Source organism: Scyliorhinus torazame, chromosome 11 (genome assembly GCF_047496885.1).
Source record: "Scyliorhinus torazame isolate Kashiwa2021f chromosome 11, sScyTor2.1, whole genome shotgun sequence".
NCBI lineage: Eukaryota > Metazoa > Chordata > Chondrichthyes > Carcharhiniformes > Scyliorhinidae > Scyliorhinus > Scyliorhinus torazame.
Genome location: NC_092717.1, coordinates 126,203,569 through 126,220,394, shown reverse-complemented (window position 1 = coordinate 126,220,394; position 16,826 = coordinate 126,203,569). Strand labels below are relative to the sequence as shown.

The 16,826-nt window shown below is 44.8% G+C and overlaps 1 protein-coding gene across 1 annotated transcript; it reads right to left on the bottom strand.

The window, feature by feature from the left end:
* Positions 1-4,253: 4,253 nt before the first annotated feature.
* On the bottom strand, positions 4,254-13,264 carry LOC140385511 (proenkephalin-A-like). The gene is made up of 3 exons (XM_072467739.1): positions 12,975-13,264; positions 12,215-12,355; positions 4,254-5,210 (listed from the first exon to the last, which is right to left on the bottom strand). The coding sequence occupies exons 2-3, from the start codon at positions 12,350-12,352 to the stop codon at positions 4,551-4,553; spliced, it is 798 nt and encodes a 265-aa protein (XP_072323840.1). The 5' UTR covers positions 12,353-12,355; positions 12,975-13,264; the 3' UTR covers positions 4,254-4,550.
* Between the last annotated feature and the right edge of the window lie 3,562 nt (positions 13,265-16,826).

The following is a 16,826-nucleotide window of genomic DNA, read 5'->3' as shown; positions in this document are numbered from 1 at the left end:
TGAAGAATCAGGGGAGGCTTAGTAAGGGTTGGGTTAGCCAAGTGTTTCACTCGGGCTTCAATAGTAGGGTGTGGGGGGTTGTGATTCTGGTGAATAAAAGAATGAGGTTGCAAATGGAGAAAGTTGTGGCAGATCAGGGAGGTAGTTATGTAATAGTGTCAGGGGCATTGGAAGGGAGGTTGGTGGCGTTGGTAACCTTTTATGATCCCAACTGGGATGATGCAGGATTTGTAAAGAAGGTGTGTGGGGCCATCCCTGACTTGGATTCACATGAATTGATAGTGGGTGGAGACTGGAAGATGGTGCATGACCGCGATCCCTGATCTAGTCAGGGGAAGCAACACGTTGGCTGGGTTAATGGTGGAAATGGGAGGAATGGATCCTTAGAGGTTCGTACACCTGGAGGAGCGAGACTATTCTGTCTTCTCTTCAGTTCATAAGGCCTATTCGTGGATAGATTTTTTTTCTGGTGGGAAAGTCGCTGTTGGACAGGATTAAGGGGTCGGAATATTCGGCAATTGTGATATCGGACCATGCGCCACACTGGGTTGATATCGTGTTGGAGAAGGGAATAGAAGGCGGGGGTGGAGATTGGATGTGGGGCTGTTGGGGGACCAAGAGTTTTGTGATAAGATTGGAAAAGTGATTGAGGAATACGTGTGGTTTAATTGTACGGATGAGGTCTCGCAGGCGGACGGATGGGAAGCTTTGAAGGCAGTGGTGAGGGAGGAGGTGATATCGTTTAAGGCAAAGGTGGATAAGGAAGAGAGGGTGGAACGGCAAAGGTTAATAGATGCGATGTTGGAAGAGGATAGGAGATATGCCCAGAATGTAGATCCAACACTGTTGGAAAAGAGGAAGGAGTTGTAGGCGAGTTTTGACCGGCTGTCCACAAGTGGGGTAGAATGGAGGAGAGTCGGTGCAGGAGGTCGGGGCTGAGGGCGTTGGCAACAGCACCGCTCCTGATGGCCCTGGGGAAATACTCAGGGAGACCGGTAGTAGGAGCGACGTTGAAAATCTGGAGGCAGTTGCGCCAGCACTTTAGGCTGGGGGCGGGGTCAAGGGAAATGTCAATTGGGGGGAACCACAGATTTGAGCCAGCGAAGTGGGATGGGAGTTTTCGGAGCTGTGAGGAGAAGGGAGTCAGGGCATTAAAGGATTTTTTTCTAGGGCGCCAGTTTGTGGGATTGAAGGAAACATATGGGCTGGGGTAGGGGGAAATGTTTAGGTATATGCAGGTCCGCGATTTTGCTAAGAAGGAGATAGCACGTTAATATGTTTTGGTCCTGTCCAAAGCTGGGGGTGGTATTGGTGGGAGGTGTTCAGGGTAATTTCGAAGGTGGTACATGTGAGGCTTGAGCCGGGTCCTCTGGAGGCCATATTCAGGGTATCAGATTGGTTGAGGTTGGAAGTGGCTGCGGAAGCAGATATTTTAGCCTTCGCTCCACTGATTGCCCGAAGGCGGATCCTGTTGGGGTGGAGGTCAGTTCTCCACCCTGTGCCCTGGTAAGGCGGGGGGATCTGTTGGAGTTTTTAACACTCGAGAAGGTGAAGTTTGAGTTGAGGGGAAGGATGGAAGGGTTCTATAATTCATGGGCTTTGTTTATTATGCACTTTCAAGAATTGGATGACATCGAACATTAGCGGGGGTATTTGGGGTGGGGGGTTGTTGTGATGGGGAGAGGGGGGGTTGGACTGTGTATGTTGTTGATGACTATGTATGAATGGATGGTGGATTCCTGATTCCTTTTCTTTGATGTTTGTATTTAAAATGTTGAGGGTTGTTTGGGGGTTGATGGGAGTGAGAAATTGCTGGCCAGGGGATTGACATTGTATTTTTTACCGTTGATTGGTTGTTGGTGGGTGTAAATTTGGATGAAAATGTGAAAAAGGAGAATAAATATATTTATAAAAAAACATAGAACCTGATGAAGGTAGTAATCCGAGAGTGCAGAGGGTACTCATACACCCAGTGCACTGACAGTTTGAGATCTTCCCTGTGCCCCTGCCAATAACGTAATCAGGTTCGTGGTCAGTAAAGGCGTCAACCTGATTTTCATTAATTTTAATACACTAACACATACTTATGGCCCTTGATGTCATAACGTCCACCCACACCTTATCCTCCAAACTACCTGGCACAAATTAATGGTGGTTGCAAAAATGAAAATCAGTCGTAATGGCCATGCCAGGGGTGCGTCATAAGGTATAATCTAGGGATGGTGCGGGACATGGCTAGGCAGTGCACTAGCTGTGGGGGCAGTGACGTGGTGTCAATGCCATGGTGTAGTGCCAGGGGCTAGCACCCTGGGGAGTTCTATGGGGGATAGGCGATGCTTGTGAGGGGGGTTGGTGCCTGGATTTGGGGGGAAGGGGTCAGCACCTCGACCCTGGGTTTTGGAGGGCAGGGTGCAAGAAATGAAGTTGAGGGAGTGCCATCTTGGACAAGGAGTGAGGGTGCCCCAATACACACAGGGCACCCCGTGAATGCCATGCCTCCTTCCTTGTTGCCCTTATTCAAACTGGCCTCAAAGAACGTACTGCCCACTCCCACCCACCTGCTCATGTGAACTGTATTACAGCATAGGCAGAATAATATCAAAGTCAATTGACCTTTAATTATTTATTTAAATATGGTGGACAGGCTGCTGAAACCGGTGCCCATCTAATATTTTATTGGGGATAGTTCCAGGGTGGGTGGGATCAGGTGGGCTGGGCAATGCTGTTATTTTGCATGCCACTCTGCCAAAAATATGCCCCAGGGGCATATTATAGGAAATTATAGGTCGGTTAGCCTGACTTCAGTCATTGGTAAGATTTTAGCGCCCATTATTAAAGATGAGATTGTGGAGTACCTGGAAGTGCATGGTAAAATAGAACTGAGTCAGCACAGCTTCGTCAAGGGGAGGTCATGTCTGACAAATCTGTTAAATTTCTTTGAGTATGTAATAAGGAAGTTAGACAAAGAGAACCAGTGGACATGATCTATTTAGATTTCCAGACGCCTTTGACAAGGTGCCGTATAGGAGGCTGTTAAATAAGTTAAGAGCCCATGGTGTTAAGGGTAAGATACTGGCACGGATAGAGGATTGACTGACTGGCAGAAGGCAGACAGTGGTGATAAAGGGGTCTTTTTCAGGATGGCAGCCAGTGACTAGTGGTGTACCTCAGGGGTCGGTGCTGGGACCACACCTTTTCACAATATACATTAATGATCTGGAAGAAGAAACTGAGGGCACTGTTGCTAAGTTTGCAGATGATACAAAGATGGGCAGAGGGAAAGATGGTATTGAGAAAGCAGGAGGGCTGCAGAAGGACTTGGACAGGTTGGAGAGAGGGCAAAGAAGTGGCAGATGGAATACAATGTGGAAAAGTGTGAGGTTATGCACTTTGGTAGGAAGAATGGAGGCATAGACTATTTTCTAAATGGGAAAAGGCTTAGGAAATCAGAAGCACAAAGGGATGTAGGTGTCCTGGTTCAAAATTCTCTTAAGGTTAACGTGCAGGTTCACTTAGGAAGGCAAATGCAATGTTAGCATTCATGTCCAGAGGGCTAAAATACAAGACCAGGGATGTACTGCTGAGGCTGTATAAGGCTCTGATCAAACTCCATTTGGAGTATTGTGAGCAGTTGTGGGTCCCATATCTAAGGAAGGATGTTCTGGCCTTGGAAAGAGTCCAGAGGAGGTTCGCAAGAATGATCCCTGCAATGAAGAGCTTGTCATATGAGGAGCGGTTGAGCACTCTGGGTCTGTACTCGTTAAGAGTTTAGAAGGATGAGGGGGATCTTATTGAAACTTACAGGATCCTGAGAGGCCTAGATAGAGTGGACATGGAGCAGATGTTTCCACTTGTAGGAAAAACTAAAACCAGAGGCCACAGCCTCAGACTGAAGGGACAATAAGGGACAATTCTTTAAAACAGAAATGAGGAGGACTTTCTTCAGTCAGAGGGTAGTAATCAGAATCGATGGACTCATTGCTGCAGAAGAGTGTGGAGGCCACATCATTGAGTGTCTTTAAGACAGGGATAGATAGGTTCTTGATTAATATGGGGCGAAGGCAGGAGAATGGGGGTGGGGATGGGGATGAGAAACATATGAGCCATGATTGAATGACGGAGCAGACTCGATCGGCCGAATGGCTTAGTTTTGCTCTTATGTCTTAGGTCTCTTATGGATTTATGATATCAAGCCCGTACTTGCTAGTTTGAATTAAAAAACAAATATTCAAAAAAACACAAGAGTTTAAATATCATTTTGCGATTATATTTATTTGAATATATACAACTAGGCAGTTGAGATCATTCTTTGTTTTACACTTAATGAAAATGAGACAACAGTTAACAGTTCGAGAAGAAAGTGCACAAAGAAGGCGTACAATTAATTTTGACAATCTCATCTGGACTAAAGGCAACCTAGATCTTCACGCAAGATGTAGGGTTGCAGGTCGCCTATTCTTGTTAAACTAAACAGTAAAAAACACCTGTACGTTCTAAGCAACACAGTACACTTAAATATGAGAACAGAGACAGTCTTTCCAATTGTATGTCTAAATTCTCATAAATCCACCATATCTCTTTTCAAGTTCAGGGACTTCTTTGGAATAAATTTCACCATCTTCATCAGAAGGAATGAGAGCATCATTCCAACGTTTCATAAATCCACCATATCTTTTCTGGTACTCTGGTTTACCAAATCTTCTCATGAAGCCCCCATATCTTTTTTGCAATTCTGGTAAATCTTCTATTTCTGGGCTTCTCTTGAATCCATTCATGAATCCTCCATATCGCTTCATGATCTCACTACGGTTGTCAGAGTCGCTGTGGTCCAAGTAATGCTTCCGTTCATTGAGCTCATTTAAGTTTAGCAGCTCTCTCAGAATGTCAGCTGAATCGACCGAAGAAGGGCTTTCAATGTCCTTTTTCATAAACCCTCCATATCTCTTACTTAGTATCTCTCTTCCTTTATTTTCATCGTCAACTTCAGAAATATATGTATCACCACTGTCTGCTTTTTTCATGAAGCCTCCATAACGCTTCATGAAGCCACCATACTTTTTGCTCAAAAGCAGGCGTTGTGCTTCCTTTTCTTTGTCACTCTCAGGAGAACTTTCACTGTCATCATGGGGTTTGTTGACTTCCTCCAGCTCCTTACACATCCCCCATGCTTTTCCTGATGGCAGCTTACCTTCACACTCTAACGTGCAACTCTGAAAGAAAATAACATTTATGGATCAAAGGATGCTACTGAGAGGCAGCATGACAGTCAAACAAATGAAGGACACATTAATGGTCTAACAAGTTCCTATATTTTAGTTATAACAGAACAGCAGATCTGGCAGCATCTGTGGGGAGAGAAACCAAGTTAATTGTTTGAGGCGAAAATGACTTCTTCAGAATTGGAAGAGGATAGAAATGTAATGAGCTTCATGCCATTAAAAGGGGAGAGGGAGAGGGAGGACAAAAGGGATGATCTGGGATGGTAGAGGGCAGGAGGAATTAGACAAAGCATTTGTTCAGTGTGAGTGGCAGGAATAATGAACTGCTCAGTCCAGAAGCAAAATCATGAAAAACAAGATTCAGACTGCCACGTGGCAAAAAACAGAATCACAATGGAGGAGCAGAGTTCCTGGTCTGAAATTATTAAACTCAATGTTAAATCCAGAAGGATTAGGCACTTGACAGGCTTCTAGACTCAACATTGAATTCTCCATTTTCAAACCATGAAATCTGCCCCTTTTTTTGATTCTGCTTTTCTTTGCCTTGTGCGTGTCTGAATCTTGTTTTTCATGTTTTTGCTTTTGGATAGAGCTGTTCATTATTCTGCCATTCATATCACTTTTGACAACTATTTTGTTTCCTTCCATTATCACTCCCTTTGCCTTTGGTTCCATTACATCTTTGGCAATCGTGGTGTAGATTAGTAATCCAATGACCCAGCCTAATATTCTGGGAACATGGGCTCAAATCCCTCCCCAGCAGTTGGTGGAATTTAAATTCAGTTACTAGATCAGGAATATAAAGCCAGTCTCACAGATGGCGACCACAAAAATATCATTGATTGTTGCAAAAGCCTCTATGGGGCTTATAAATCTGTTCTTCTTACTTGTTCTGGCCTCCATATTACTCCAGACACACAGCAACGTGTTTGACTCTTAACTGTGCTCTGAAAAGGCAATTGGAGATGGGAAACAAATGCTGGCCTTGTCAGCAACACTCACATCCCATGAAAGGATAAAGAAAACAAGTTGATCTCTTTTACCCTTTGTACTTCCTCCCCTTCTCTGCTTTCAATACCATAAAAGCCATTCACATTTCTACCCTCCTTCAGTTCTGGAGAAGTAATATATGATTTGAAATGTTGGGCACGATTTAACGGCCTCTTCGCAACCAACTTGCTGTCATGATGAGGCCGTTGAATCTCGCAGGAGGCCTCTCGCGAGATTTGCGATGCTTGAAATGCCTTGCCAGATTTAATAGCATCTCGCAAAACGTCACAATCTGGATCTCGCCCTCAATGGGCGTGATCCAGATTCGGCATATTTCAGTGGGCAAGTAGGCTCATTTACATATGCGTTTGTGGGATTCTGTCAGTGACCAGATCTAACAGCCATGCCTGGGAGACCTCGCCAGGGCGTCGTTTAGTACTGGTTCCACAAACAGGGACCAGATGCAGTGGCACCTAGCGGGATCTCCAAGATCATTAGAGACCCCGGGTGGTCGGGACAGGGCAGGGTGGTACCCAGGCACCTTAGCACTACCAGCTTGGCACCCTGGCAGTGCCCCTACCCAGGCACCCTTGAGGTGCCAACCTGGCACAATCAGGGTGCCCAGGTAGCACTGCTAGGCTGGCAGGTTAATTGGCAGTGTGGCAGTGGTAGGGTGCCCAGGTGCAAGGTTGACACTGCCAGGGGTCAGGCCCGGGATGACTTACCAGGTGGAGCGGGGTGAGGGGATGTTCCCAGGTGCCTCCCCAAGGTTGGGGGGTGGGGGGGTTGAAAACAAGGGAGGACTGGGAGAGGAGGAGTAGGATCAGGGCAAGCAGACAAAATGGCGACCCGATCTGCAAGGAGCCTTTCCTGCTGGGATTGCCAGTAGGAAATGATTCTAAATGTGGCCTCGGTGGAGAGAAACTCCCTGAGGCCAAAGGAGATAGCAATGATTCCTGCAGCCACCGAGAAACACCCCCACTAAACGTGCCCAAAACATATATTATTTTCTGGTTAAATTGTGCCCGTTAGCTCTGTTTCTCTCCACAGGTGCTACTAGACCACTGAGTATTTCCAGTACATTCTGTTTTTATTTCACATTTTCAGCATCGAATATTTTGTTTTTCTTCCACGGGGGTGATTTGGAGTCCTCTCTCTCCGTCAAATTCTGGAGATAATTGATCGCGCTGGGAGCTGGAAATCTCATTTTAATACATTACCATATCATGAGCAAGCACTCTCTCCAGACCTTCAGCACTCACGGAATCTTGACCTGGCGCTAACCTGTCACCGGTATCATTTACACCAAGTCTGGCCAGACGTGAAGTAATTGAGGGGATGCCTCTGGGGGCACAGAGCTAAGGAGAGCCCTGGGAGAGTCCTGTCCTGGTACAGTCCTGGCCCAGGTTGCCACTGCCAGGTTTCTGCCCCTGGATGCCTCTTGTTACAGACAAGGCACAGCTGATTAGAATGAAGCCTGCAATAAATATGACAAGCATACACCTAGAGGGCACCCTCATTCTCCCATTTCACAAACCATACACACTTATTCCCGAGAGACACACTTACTAGACAAGTGCAAGTGGTAGTCATAGAATCATAGAATTTACAGTGCAGACGGAGACCATTCGACCCATCAAGTCCGCACCAGCCCTTCGAAAGAGCTCACACCTCCAACCTGTACCCGTAACCTAATAACCCCACCTAACCTTTTGGACACTAAGGGGCAATTTAGCATGGCCAATCCACCTAACCTGCATATCTTTGGATTTCTGGACATGATTTTCTGACAGTTCCACCAACCCACAGAGATGCAATTATAAGTTGATTACTAACGAAAAACTTTAAAGGTGCAAAATTGCAGACTGGTGTTTATTTTAGAACATTGAAATGGGAGAATAGTTATGCACAATCAGCAAGAATGGCCTTTGGCTTTTCTTTAACTCTCAGCATGAATCCAGGCCCTTCAATTCGCTCTTTCAGCCATACAGCGGCGCAGTCCAATGCTTTCCCTCAAAAAGCTCGGTGGCCACTGAAGTTGCGTGAGTGCAAACTTCAATCAAGGTTGGCTCACCAGTAAGAGATGTTTTGTTCCAACCCTTGACTAATTGTAATTCTCCCCTTCTTTTCAACTTGTTGCACAGAAACGACTTTTGGAGAACTGTTGATGCCTTCCAAAGCTCGGTCTGTGTCAGCGATATGAAGGTATGAACAGAAAGTAAACGGCCCTTTTACCCGCGTTAGAAACACGAGACAATCCCACATCCAAGTTTCTGTCTGGCTAACGGCACACTGCACACTTTGTTTTCACCAAGCGGCGTTACTCCTTGTAAAGGAATTATCTAGCCCATATCGAGCATGAATGGTGATTGTAGGCACAGAATGTGCACCGACCGCCCCGCTGCCTGATACATTTCCATGACTGAGAGAAATGGGTCGCAAAGTCAGGGTGGGCGACATGCCAGCACTGCTATCATCTGCCGGCTAGCTATCTGAGGCGATACCCCAGAAAATGGTGATTTCCACTTTGATAACTGCTGCCAGGTTACCTTCCAACCTCACTTCTTGAGCAATGTTATCTGGCAAGAACGCGTGGTTAGTGGAAGCTTACTCCAACTCCTGTATTTTACCACCTGGCCATATTATTTGCACATTGCTGGCAGGTTACTCCAGACAGACTGGGCGCTGAAACGATTTAGCATCTCTCCAATCTGGTACTATATTCACTCAAACAAATAATTAATTTCTCACTTTATCCAAACCTTTATTTTGATTTTAACATAGCTACATTTACAAAATATCAACATCTCTAGTTTGTGTGTGCCCCCCCCCCCCCCCCCCCGCCAATACACATATAGTCTGAGTAAGCCCAATGCAAGCTGGAGGAACAGCATGTCAAAACTCAACATTGAAAATGAAATGAAATGAAAATCACTTATTGTCACAAGTAGGCTTCAAATGAAGTTACTGTGAAAAGCCCCTAGTCACCACATTCCGGCGCCTGTTCGGGGAGGCTGGTACAGGAAATGAACCGCGCTGCTGGCCTGCCTTTAAAAGCCAGCGATTTAGCCCAGTGTTTTAAACCAGTTCAACACCTTTAGACTGTAACCTTTCTCCTCCATCTTAAACTCTTTAAAAAGAATATCCGGTACCTTTATTGTCTCAACACAATAATCTTTCCGTTCCCCACCCCAGGTCATCTGTTTTTGTTCTTAAGGTTGCTGCATCTTTCTGCAATCTCTCACAGCTACGGTTTAATATCCAACATATTCTTCCTCTCTAGTCCCAATGCAGAGCCAAACTGGCTGGAAATGTTAACCTTGTTTTCTCTGAAATTAGAAGAATGAGTGGAGATCCTACTGAGGTATGTAAGATAATAAAAGGTTTTGATTGACAAAGCAGACGTAGAGCGGATGCTTCCTCTCCAACGAGAGGTCATAGTTTTAGGATAAGGGGTAGCAGATTTAAAATAGAGGTGAGGAGAAATTACTTCTCCCAAAGGGCCCTGAATCTGTGGAATCCAGGAGCACAGAGTGCGTTGGATGTCAGGACATTGAGTACACTTCATGAGAAGACAGACAGATTTTTAATCAGTAGTGGAATGAGGGGTGATGTAGAATGGGCTGGAAGGTAGAGTGGAGGCCAAGATGAGATCAGCTATGATCGTATTGAATGGTGGAGCAGGCTCCAGGGGGTGAATTATCTACTCCTACTCCTAGTTCTTATGTTCTTAGGTGCTGTCAGACCTGCTGAGTTCTCCAGCATTCTCTGTTCTTGTTTCAAATTCCAGCATCTGCAGTATTCTTATTACAGGCTGTGTATGCTGTGCCCCCGCCTGTTGCGGAGCGGAAGAATGCACAGCAATGATTGTCTTCACTGGTGAATAATAGTGTGCATGATTATTGGGTGCTGGCAATTGGAAACCCTGTTTATGGCCGAAGCTGACAAAGTCCACGCCTCTAAAACATAACCCCCCAACCCTTGCGAGTTCGCTTGGACCACTGTCCCCATATGTCCATTAATCGCTGAGCATCATAAACATCTCGGTGTCCCCCAGCCGCCTTGTTGGTGATTTATACCTATTTATAACACGAACCTACTTAATAATGCTAACTTTTAAAATTTCATTCAATGGCATTGTTGCCGAAGGAATCAGGCAGCGTCGTAAATAAAAAAAAAACAAATCTAAGTCTGCAAGGAAGGAAAAATGCCGGGAACACATAGTTGGTCAGTCAGCATCTGCGGAGGGCAGCAAACGTATTGTTGAAAGGTTTTTCTGAACAGCTTCAGGAAATATGACATGATCTCTTTGGTCCACAGCCGCTGAATGATCCGCTGTGTGATTCCAGCCTGGCGAGCTGTACAAATACCCTCATATTAATATCAAACACTGTGCACAATCTATAAATGTTTCTCCGAGCAGAAAAAATACGCGGGATTAATTTATTTGCTCGTCCATTTCATATTTAAGTGCCACATATTAATAATTCGTTGAGGTCTATCTGTGGGCCTAATGTTTGGTTGTCCTGCCTGGATTTCACCGGGCACTCCTGACGGGACAGCTTGGGAAAATCTTTCTTAAAGCTGTCTTATTACAGCCTGGGGAAGGAGCACTCGGCCAAGTGTCCAGGCCTCGGAGCAAACTGAGGCTCATGCAGTGCGACCCCGCACTCTAAACGCCAGGGGGCTCACTCTAAACGCCAGGGGGCTAAAGGTCCCAATGAATCATCACTATTTGTTGCACGGTGACCGTGTTGAAAATATGCTGCACATTGGGCAGTAAAAACAATCCAGGCTGTAAACTACTTTTCTGCAAAGTGAACCTGAAGCTGCTTAATCCCGGGAGTTGGAGGCGGGCGGGGAGAACAATGGGATTCCGCCCAGACTGCTGGAAACAACTGTCTGAATCTGGAATTACTGAGAACCTGGAATGGGGCAGGAGCGAATTGTCCAAGAATTTCTTCAATGCATTTCCCGCTATCCATGAGGATGTCCGGGGGGGGGGGGGGGGATTCTACCTGAATCGGTTCTCATCGGCTAATTATCAGGCCCGCAGTCTGTCTTTATTCAGTTATAACTTTTTAAAAAATTCTTGCGGGACATGATTAATGATCATTAAAAGGAGAAAGCCAAACTGTTACACTTGTCCCAAGTGCCCGTGCAGATTGTTGAAGTGCCCGGCATTTCCCGGACCATTCAGTGCAGCGAGCCACAGGCGGTGCTAGGTGGCGCTAGTGGGACTGTCCCTTTTTGCCTCCATTCTCACTGGAGACTTCTTTTGTCTCTGGTTTTAGAAATACCCAGGAAGCGGCGGGATAACAGGGAATTGGCGTTGCAAATGGGGAAGAAAAGCTTTGGCCAGTAATCGCATCGCTGACTGTAGAACAGTTCAAGATTGCCTGTCTGCCTCTGCCTTCGCCTCCAGTGATTTCCTCTCTGTCTCATTCCCGTCTCATTCTCACTCCCCATCCCAATATTCCCGGACCTCTGCAATCCGGTATTCAGGGAGCTCACTTTCCCCACCTCGCTCACCGCCAACTCCCTGAACCCAACCGCTATATAAACACCTGCAGAGTTCAGAATGAACACACTGCTTTGTGTCATACAAATGAAGCAAGTTGATGAAAGGCAGTCACTACTTGACTTCCTAAAAACTCCCAACTATTTTAGAGCTTTGACAAAAAGTCATCCAGACGTTAGCCCCCTTCTCTCTCTCTCCACATATGCTGTTAGTCCTGCTGAGATTGAGCAGTGTTTTCTTGTTTTGTTTTAGATTGCAGCATCCGCAGTAATTTGCTTTTAACTATTTTAGATTACCCGGCGTTTCTCTAATGCTAAACCGTGGATTGCGGGGTGATTGGCCAAGGTTACAAGTGACTTTCCGCAGCCGGCTTTTCGAGGATCACTTCACATCGGCATCAGGGTGGGATTCCTAACGTTGCCAACACAGCGGGTATGTATGGGTGTAAGGGTAGGTGTTTTGTCTCATTAATGTTTAAACTCACCAGCGGGTTAAACTCTGTCAGATGGCCAGCCAGATGGTAGGCACAGTAAGCGCAGTCCTGGTCACAGTCCGCCCCGACTCCCAGGAAGGAGGCACACAAGAACGCCACCAGGCAGTGGCACTTCCACAGTAACGCCATGAACTGCAAATACAGGGGAGAATACACGATAAACTTAGCCCAGATACTAAAAGGGAACATGCAGGTCTTCATTCAAACCTTACTCTATCTTGGCCCAAACATATCTAAAACCTTCACATCAACTCAATCAATAAATGCGATCACCCAGTTTGGGACACTTTCTGCTTATCTATAGCTTGGATGCAAACTGCAGTTCTTTTCTAACAGCAGAACTAGCCCTTTTGTTGAAGGGATCTCGGAAAGAGTTCTGTTTATCGGCCGGACAGTACAGGTTAGACTCAACACAAATCCCCGGCTCTGTGGTAATACAAGAGGAGCACATATCAGCTGCCAAATGTAAACTACCGTGCAAGACAAGATATTAGTAAACGGTGAAAACGATGTTTATCTTCACCATCTCTATCCAGAAGAAGAATTTACACACGACTTGCTTTTCACTCCAAACTTAGTACATTGGTCACTGCTAAAAGACCAAAGCTTGAAGTTATTTTAGTTCAAAATGAAGCATGCTCGGTACAGTTACAGAGAAGTGCGGTTTCAGTGAATTTTGAAAGCTCTGTTCCTGTTCACACGTTCCAAGGACCACCAGATTCCGCCAGCGCCTCAAAAAGTTCAGCCTTACCTCAGTTGTAGCCTTTCTGAAAATGAAACTCGTCTGAAGCTGGGCGTAGCTTTTTCTGGCTCTTGTAGGCTTCAGCGGGTATTTATAGAGGAAAGCGGCGATCTCCGAAGATGACCTGGGAAATAGACAAATGGCCCGCAGTTATAGCAAGCAGTCGACTGATGCCTAACTGTCTCGCCGCACGCCTTTAAGTAAGGGCGGGTCACTGTGGGTGACTGTCAATCCTGATCCAAGCTGTCAGGCTGTTAACATTTACAACGTTGGAGATGGAAGCAACTCCATGTAAAGATCTCAAGAAACAAAACAGTTATCTGGAAGTCCCATGACGCAGAACGTCCGCACTTTTTATCTTTCACGGTGCATGACACATCGCCGCCTACATGACAACACTTCAGGATGGAGTTTGGAAAAAAAAGTGTGGATTTGTAAATGAGGAATGATCGATTGTCCCCAGTAATTTTTTTTAGAAACAATATAAGAGACAGCAGGGAGTATTTACATTCCAAGACCAACCTCCCAAAGCTGTTACTCAAAGACCAACTTGACCTGCCTCTTGTAAAGTCTTTTCTCCACCGCTAATGAATGCCAGAACTCGGTGCAACTGAGGTCTTGAGGAAATAGCAAAGGACAAGTTATAAATATATGTAAATCCAATTAGTTACTTCTTTATTGAGTGACCGGGTAATATTTGGTAATATCACAGTCGGCAAAGCAGGGTTACTCTGGTGGGTAGCTGTATCCCATAAACCACACATTCAGCCTGATGATCTGTAGAATAATGGCAATTGGGCACATTTGAGGTTAAACTGATTTCATTTTATTTATTTAGAAATATGCATTTTGTTTTGCCAGTTGGGAGTTTGTGGGAGCTGGGCTCCATTCTCCAGCGTCAGTCTAGATTGGTCTCACTTGGATTTGAACTGCGCCTAGTGAAGAATCTGTCTGCTGTGTGCTGGAACCAGTGACAGGAATACTTATTGAGAAGATCGCCAGAAAACAGTCCTGGGGAAAAGCTTAAGTTACTTATAAAAGTACAGTTTCTGATGCCAACTAAATCTGGTTAGGGGATTCTCACATTTAACACTAAAGTCTCCAGCTCCCCCAATATGTGAGCTGGTGTCTTCAATCCAGCAGGATTTTGTTTTGTTGAAATTCTGGTTAAAATCCAAAGGAAAACCGCGAATATTGCCAGACATAATAAACATACACACGCATGCTTGATAAAACAGATACTGAGATTCTGGGTACCACAATATTTTGTTTTCCATTTTCTACAATGAAGGGTTAATAGCTTTGTAGCAATGAATGACATTTTACTGCACACGTTTCATCGCATTCACGACTGTTGGTGTCAGTGAATGTGTACGGATCAATCAGATATACCCCCAGCCGTTTCCCAGGGACCCACCCCAATGCGCTATCTGAAATCCCTCTCGACTCGGAAGCATCAAGTACATTGAGGCACCCCGCAGCAGCGAATTCAGCATTCACTTAGGGCTGGCACACACACATAGGTCGGAGCATTTACACTGTTGTTTTCCGAACTTCTCAAGCAAATATTTATCGATTCGAGCGGTGTGCAGAGAAAGATTTTGCGAGACTCTCGACCAGTTGGTCTACTGGGAAGAGGGGAGACGCCACAATCATGGAGAGTTTAATGGAGTATCCAATCCAAAGGATTAATAGCCTTGTTCCCCATAACTCGTTGTATACCAATCCGTGTTGTTAGTCTGGCTCCACGCGACTTTATGAGCCTGGATTCAACGTTATTTCCACTCGCAAATTAAAGAAATTACAGCTAACTTTGTAAGATCGTGGGTATGAACTCAGATAGGGTGGCTCTCTATGACCTGTGAGGTGTTAGCTTTAGAATTTTATTAGATGAAACAAAACAAACACCTAAAATGCGAGCAGATGCCACAGGAACAACTCCATTCTCCAGAACTGTTTTTGTCCAAATAAGATCATCAATCTTAGGCAGTTTTGCAATCCGCTCTGATGCCTGTTAATAATGCCTGTAGCTTAACCTATTTATCACACCCGGGAGGACAGCCTGGCATTTAGCTAGCCTCCTTATCCCATTTATTTTAAACACAGCATAACGAGCAGAGAAGCAGCAGTGGAAGATTGGCGCCACAATCAAAACACTAAAATGACACCATAAACTGTAAAAACGAAATTTGTGCAGCTGAGAAATGGCAATCTAAATGTGAGATTACATGTTACTTTAAACTCTTTCCTTTTCAATTTTTATACATAATTCTAATCTTGGAGGGATGATTGGAATGTTTTGTGATTACTAAACAAGTTCTTTGTCGTCATTTGACTACCTTATTTTGGTCTTCGCAGGCAGGTCAATAAAGATAGGGGAACAATGATTCAGATCACTGGCAATTTCTCAATAGATAAATAACGATGTTTTGGGTATTTTTAAGGGGGAGAATACCTTTTTAATCTTTAGATAGATGTGCATTTGAAGTCTAGCCGAAGAAGTTGAGGTGAGTGGTGGGAAGATAAAATCAAACTCCTAATGTGTCTCAGTTCCTGTCAGTCTGATGGGGAAAAGGAACACATCAACATCTCAGAGGTTTAGTAAGAGAGGGCAATTTAATAGTTTGCTGTAAGAGTCCTTCCTGTTTATTGCCTTTCTTTCTGATTTATTTTATTATTTTGGTCCTGGACTCATAATTGGGATGTGCCTTTAAGCAGAAGATTCAACGTTGAAACAGCATGTTTGCCACACACTATGTTCTCTGATTTCATGTTTGGGAGAGAAGCCAGACTCTCCGGCACGGGGTGGATCTTAGGAACCGGTTGTGGAGGGAGGAGGTTCAATTTGTTAACTGGAAACTTTGGGGAGGTGGTGGCATAGTGGTATTGTCACTGGACCAGTAATCCAGAAACCCAGGCTCCGGGGTCCCAGGTTCAAATCCTACCATGGCAGATGGTGAAATTTGAATTTAAAAAAAATCTGGAATTAAAAGTCTAATAATGATGACCATGGAACCATTACCGATTGTTGTAAAAAACTATTTGGTTCACTAATGCCCTTCAGGGAAGGAAATCTGCTGTCCTTACCTGGTCTTGTTTCTCCATACCCACACAGTGATGTGGTTGACTCTTAACTGCTCCCCCACTGAAATGGCCTTGCAAGCCACACAGTTGAAGGGCAATTAGGGATGGGCAACAAATGCCCTCATCCCAAGAGCAAATACAAACTTTCTCTCTCCCACATGATATGTTAGTCAAGTGCTTGGGTCTGTTAGAAACACAGGAGAGCCCAAGAGCAAATAGTGGTGTAACATCAGAGCATTTTCTAGTGGGAAAACTGATCTGGAAAGTAATATTTTGTCGTTTGAGCATGAAAGGGCATTTAAAAAAAAATGGAGATATGAGAAAAAGAGGAAGAAAAAGCTTTTCAAAAGAAAATTGAAATGAGGAACTTGATGTGGAAATGAAAAGATTATCAAGGAAAGAAAGGGAAAAGGAGAACTTAAAAGGTTGAAGTTGAGGAAAGTCAAGATGGAGGAGTAACCCTTCCCAGTCCAAATCCTAGTGGGGATAGTGTTTAAATTTGTACAGGCGCTAGAAAAAAATGAGGAAAAGGATGTAGAGGCATTCCTCATGACATTTGAGAAAATAGCAACTCAAGTGAAGTGACTGAAGGAAAACTGAACCGTACCCTAGCCAAGTAAACTGACGGGGTGGGTGCAGGAAGTTTATGCTTCCCTGTCAGAGGGGGTGTCTAAGAAATATGACGAGGTATAAAAAGACTATTCTGGGTGTATATGAATTAGTTCCGGAGGCAAATAGGCAAAAGTTTAAGAATTTAAGGGAACAGCCGGAATAGAC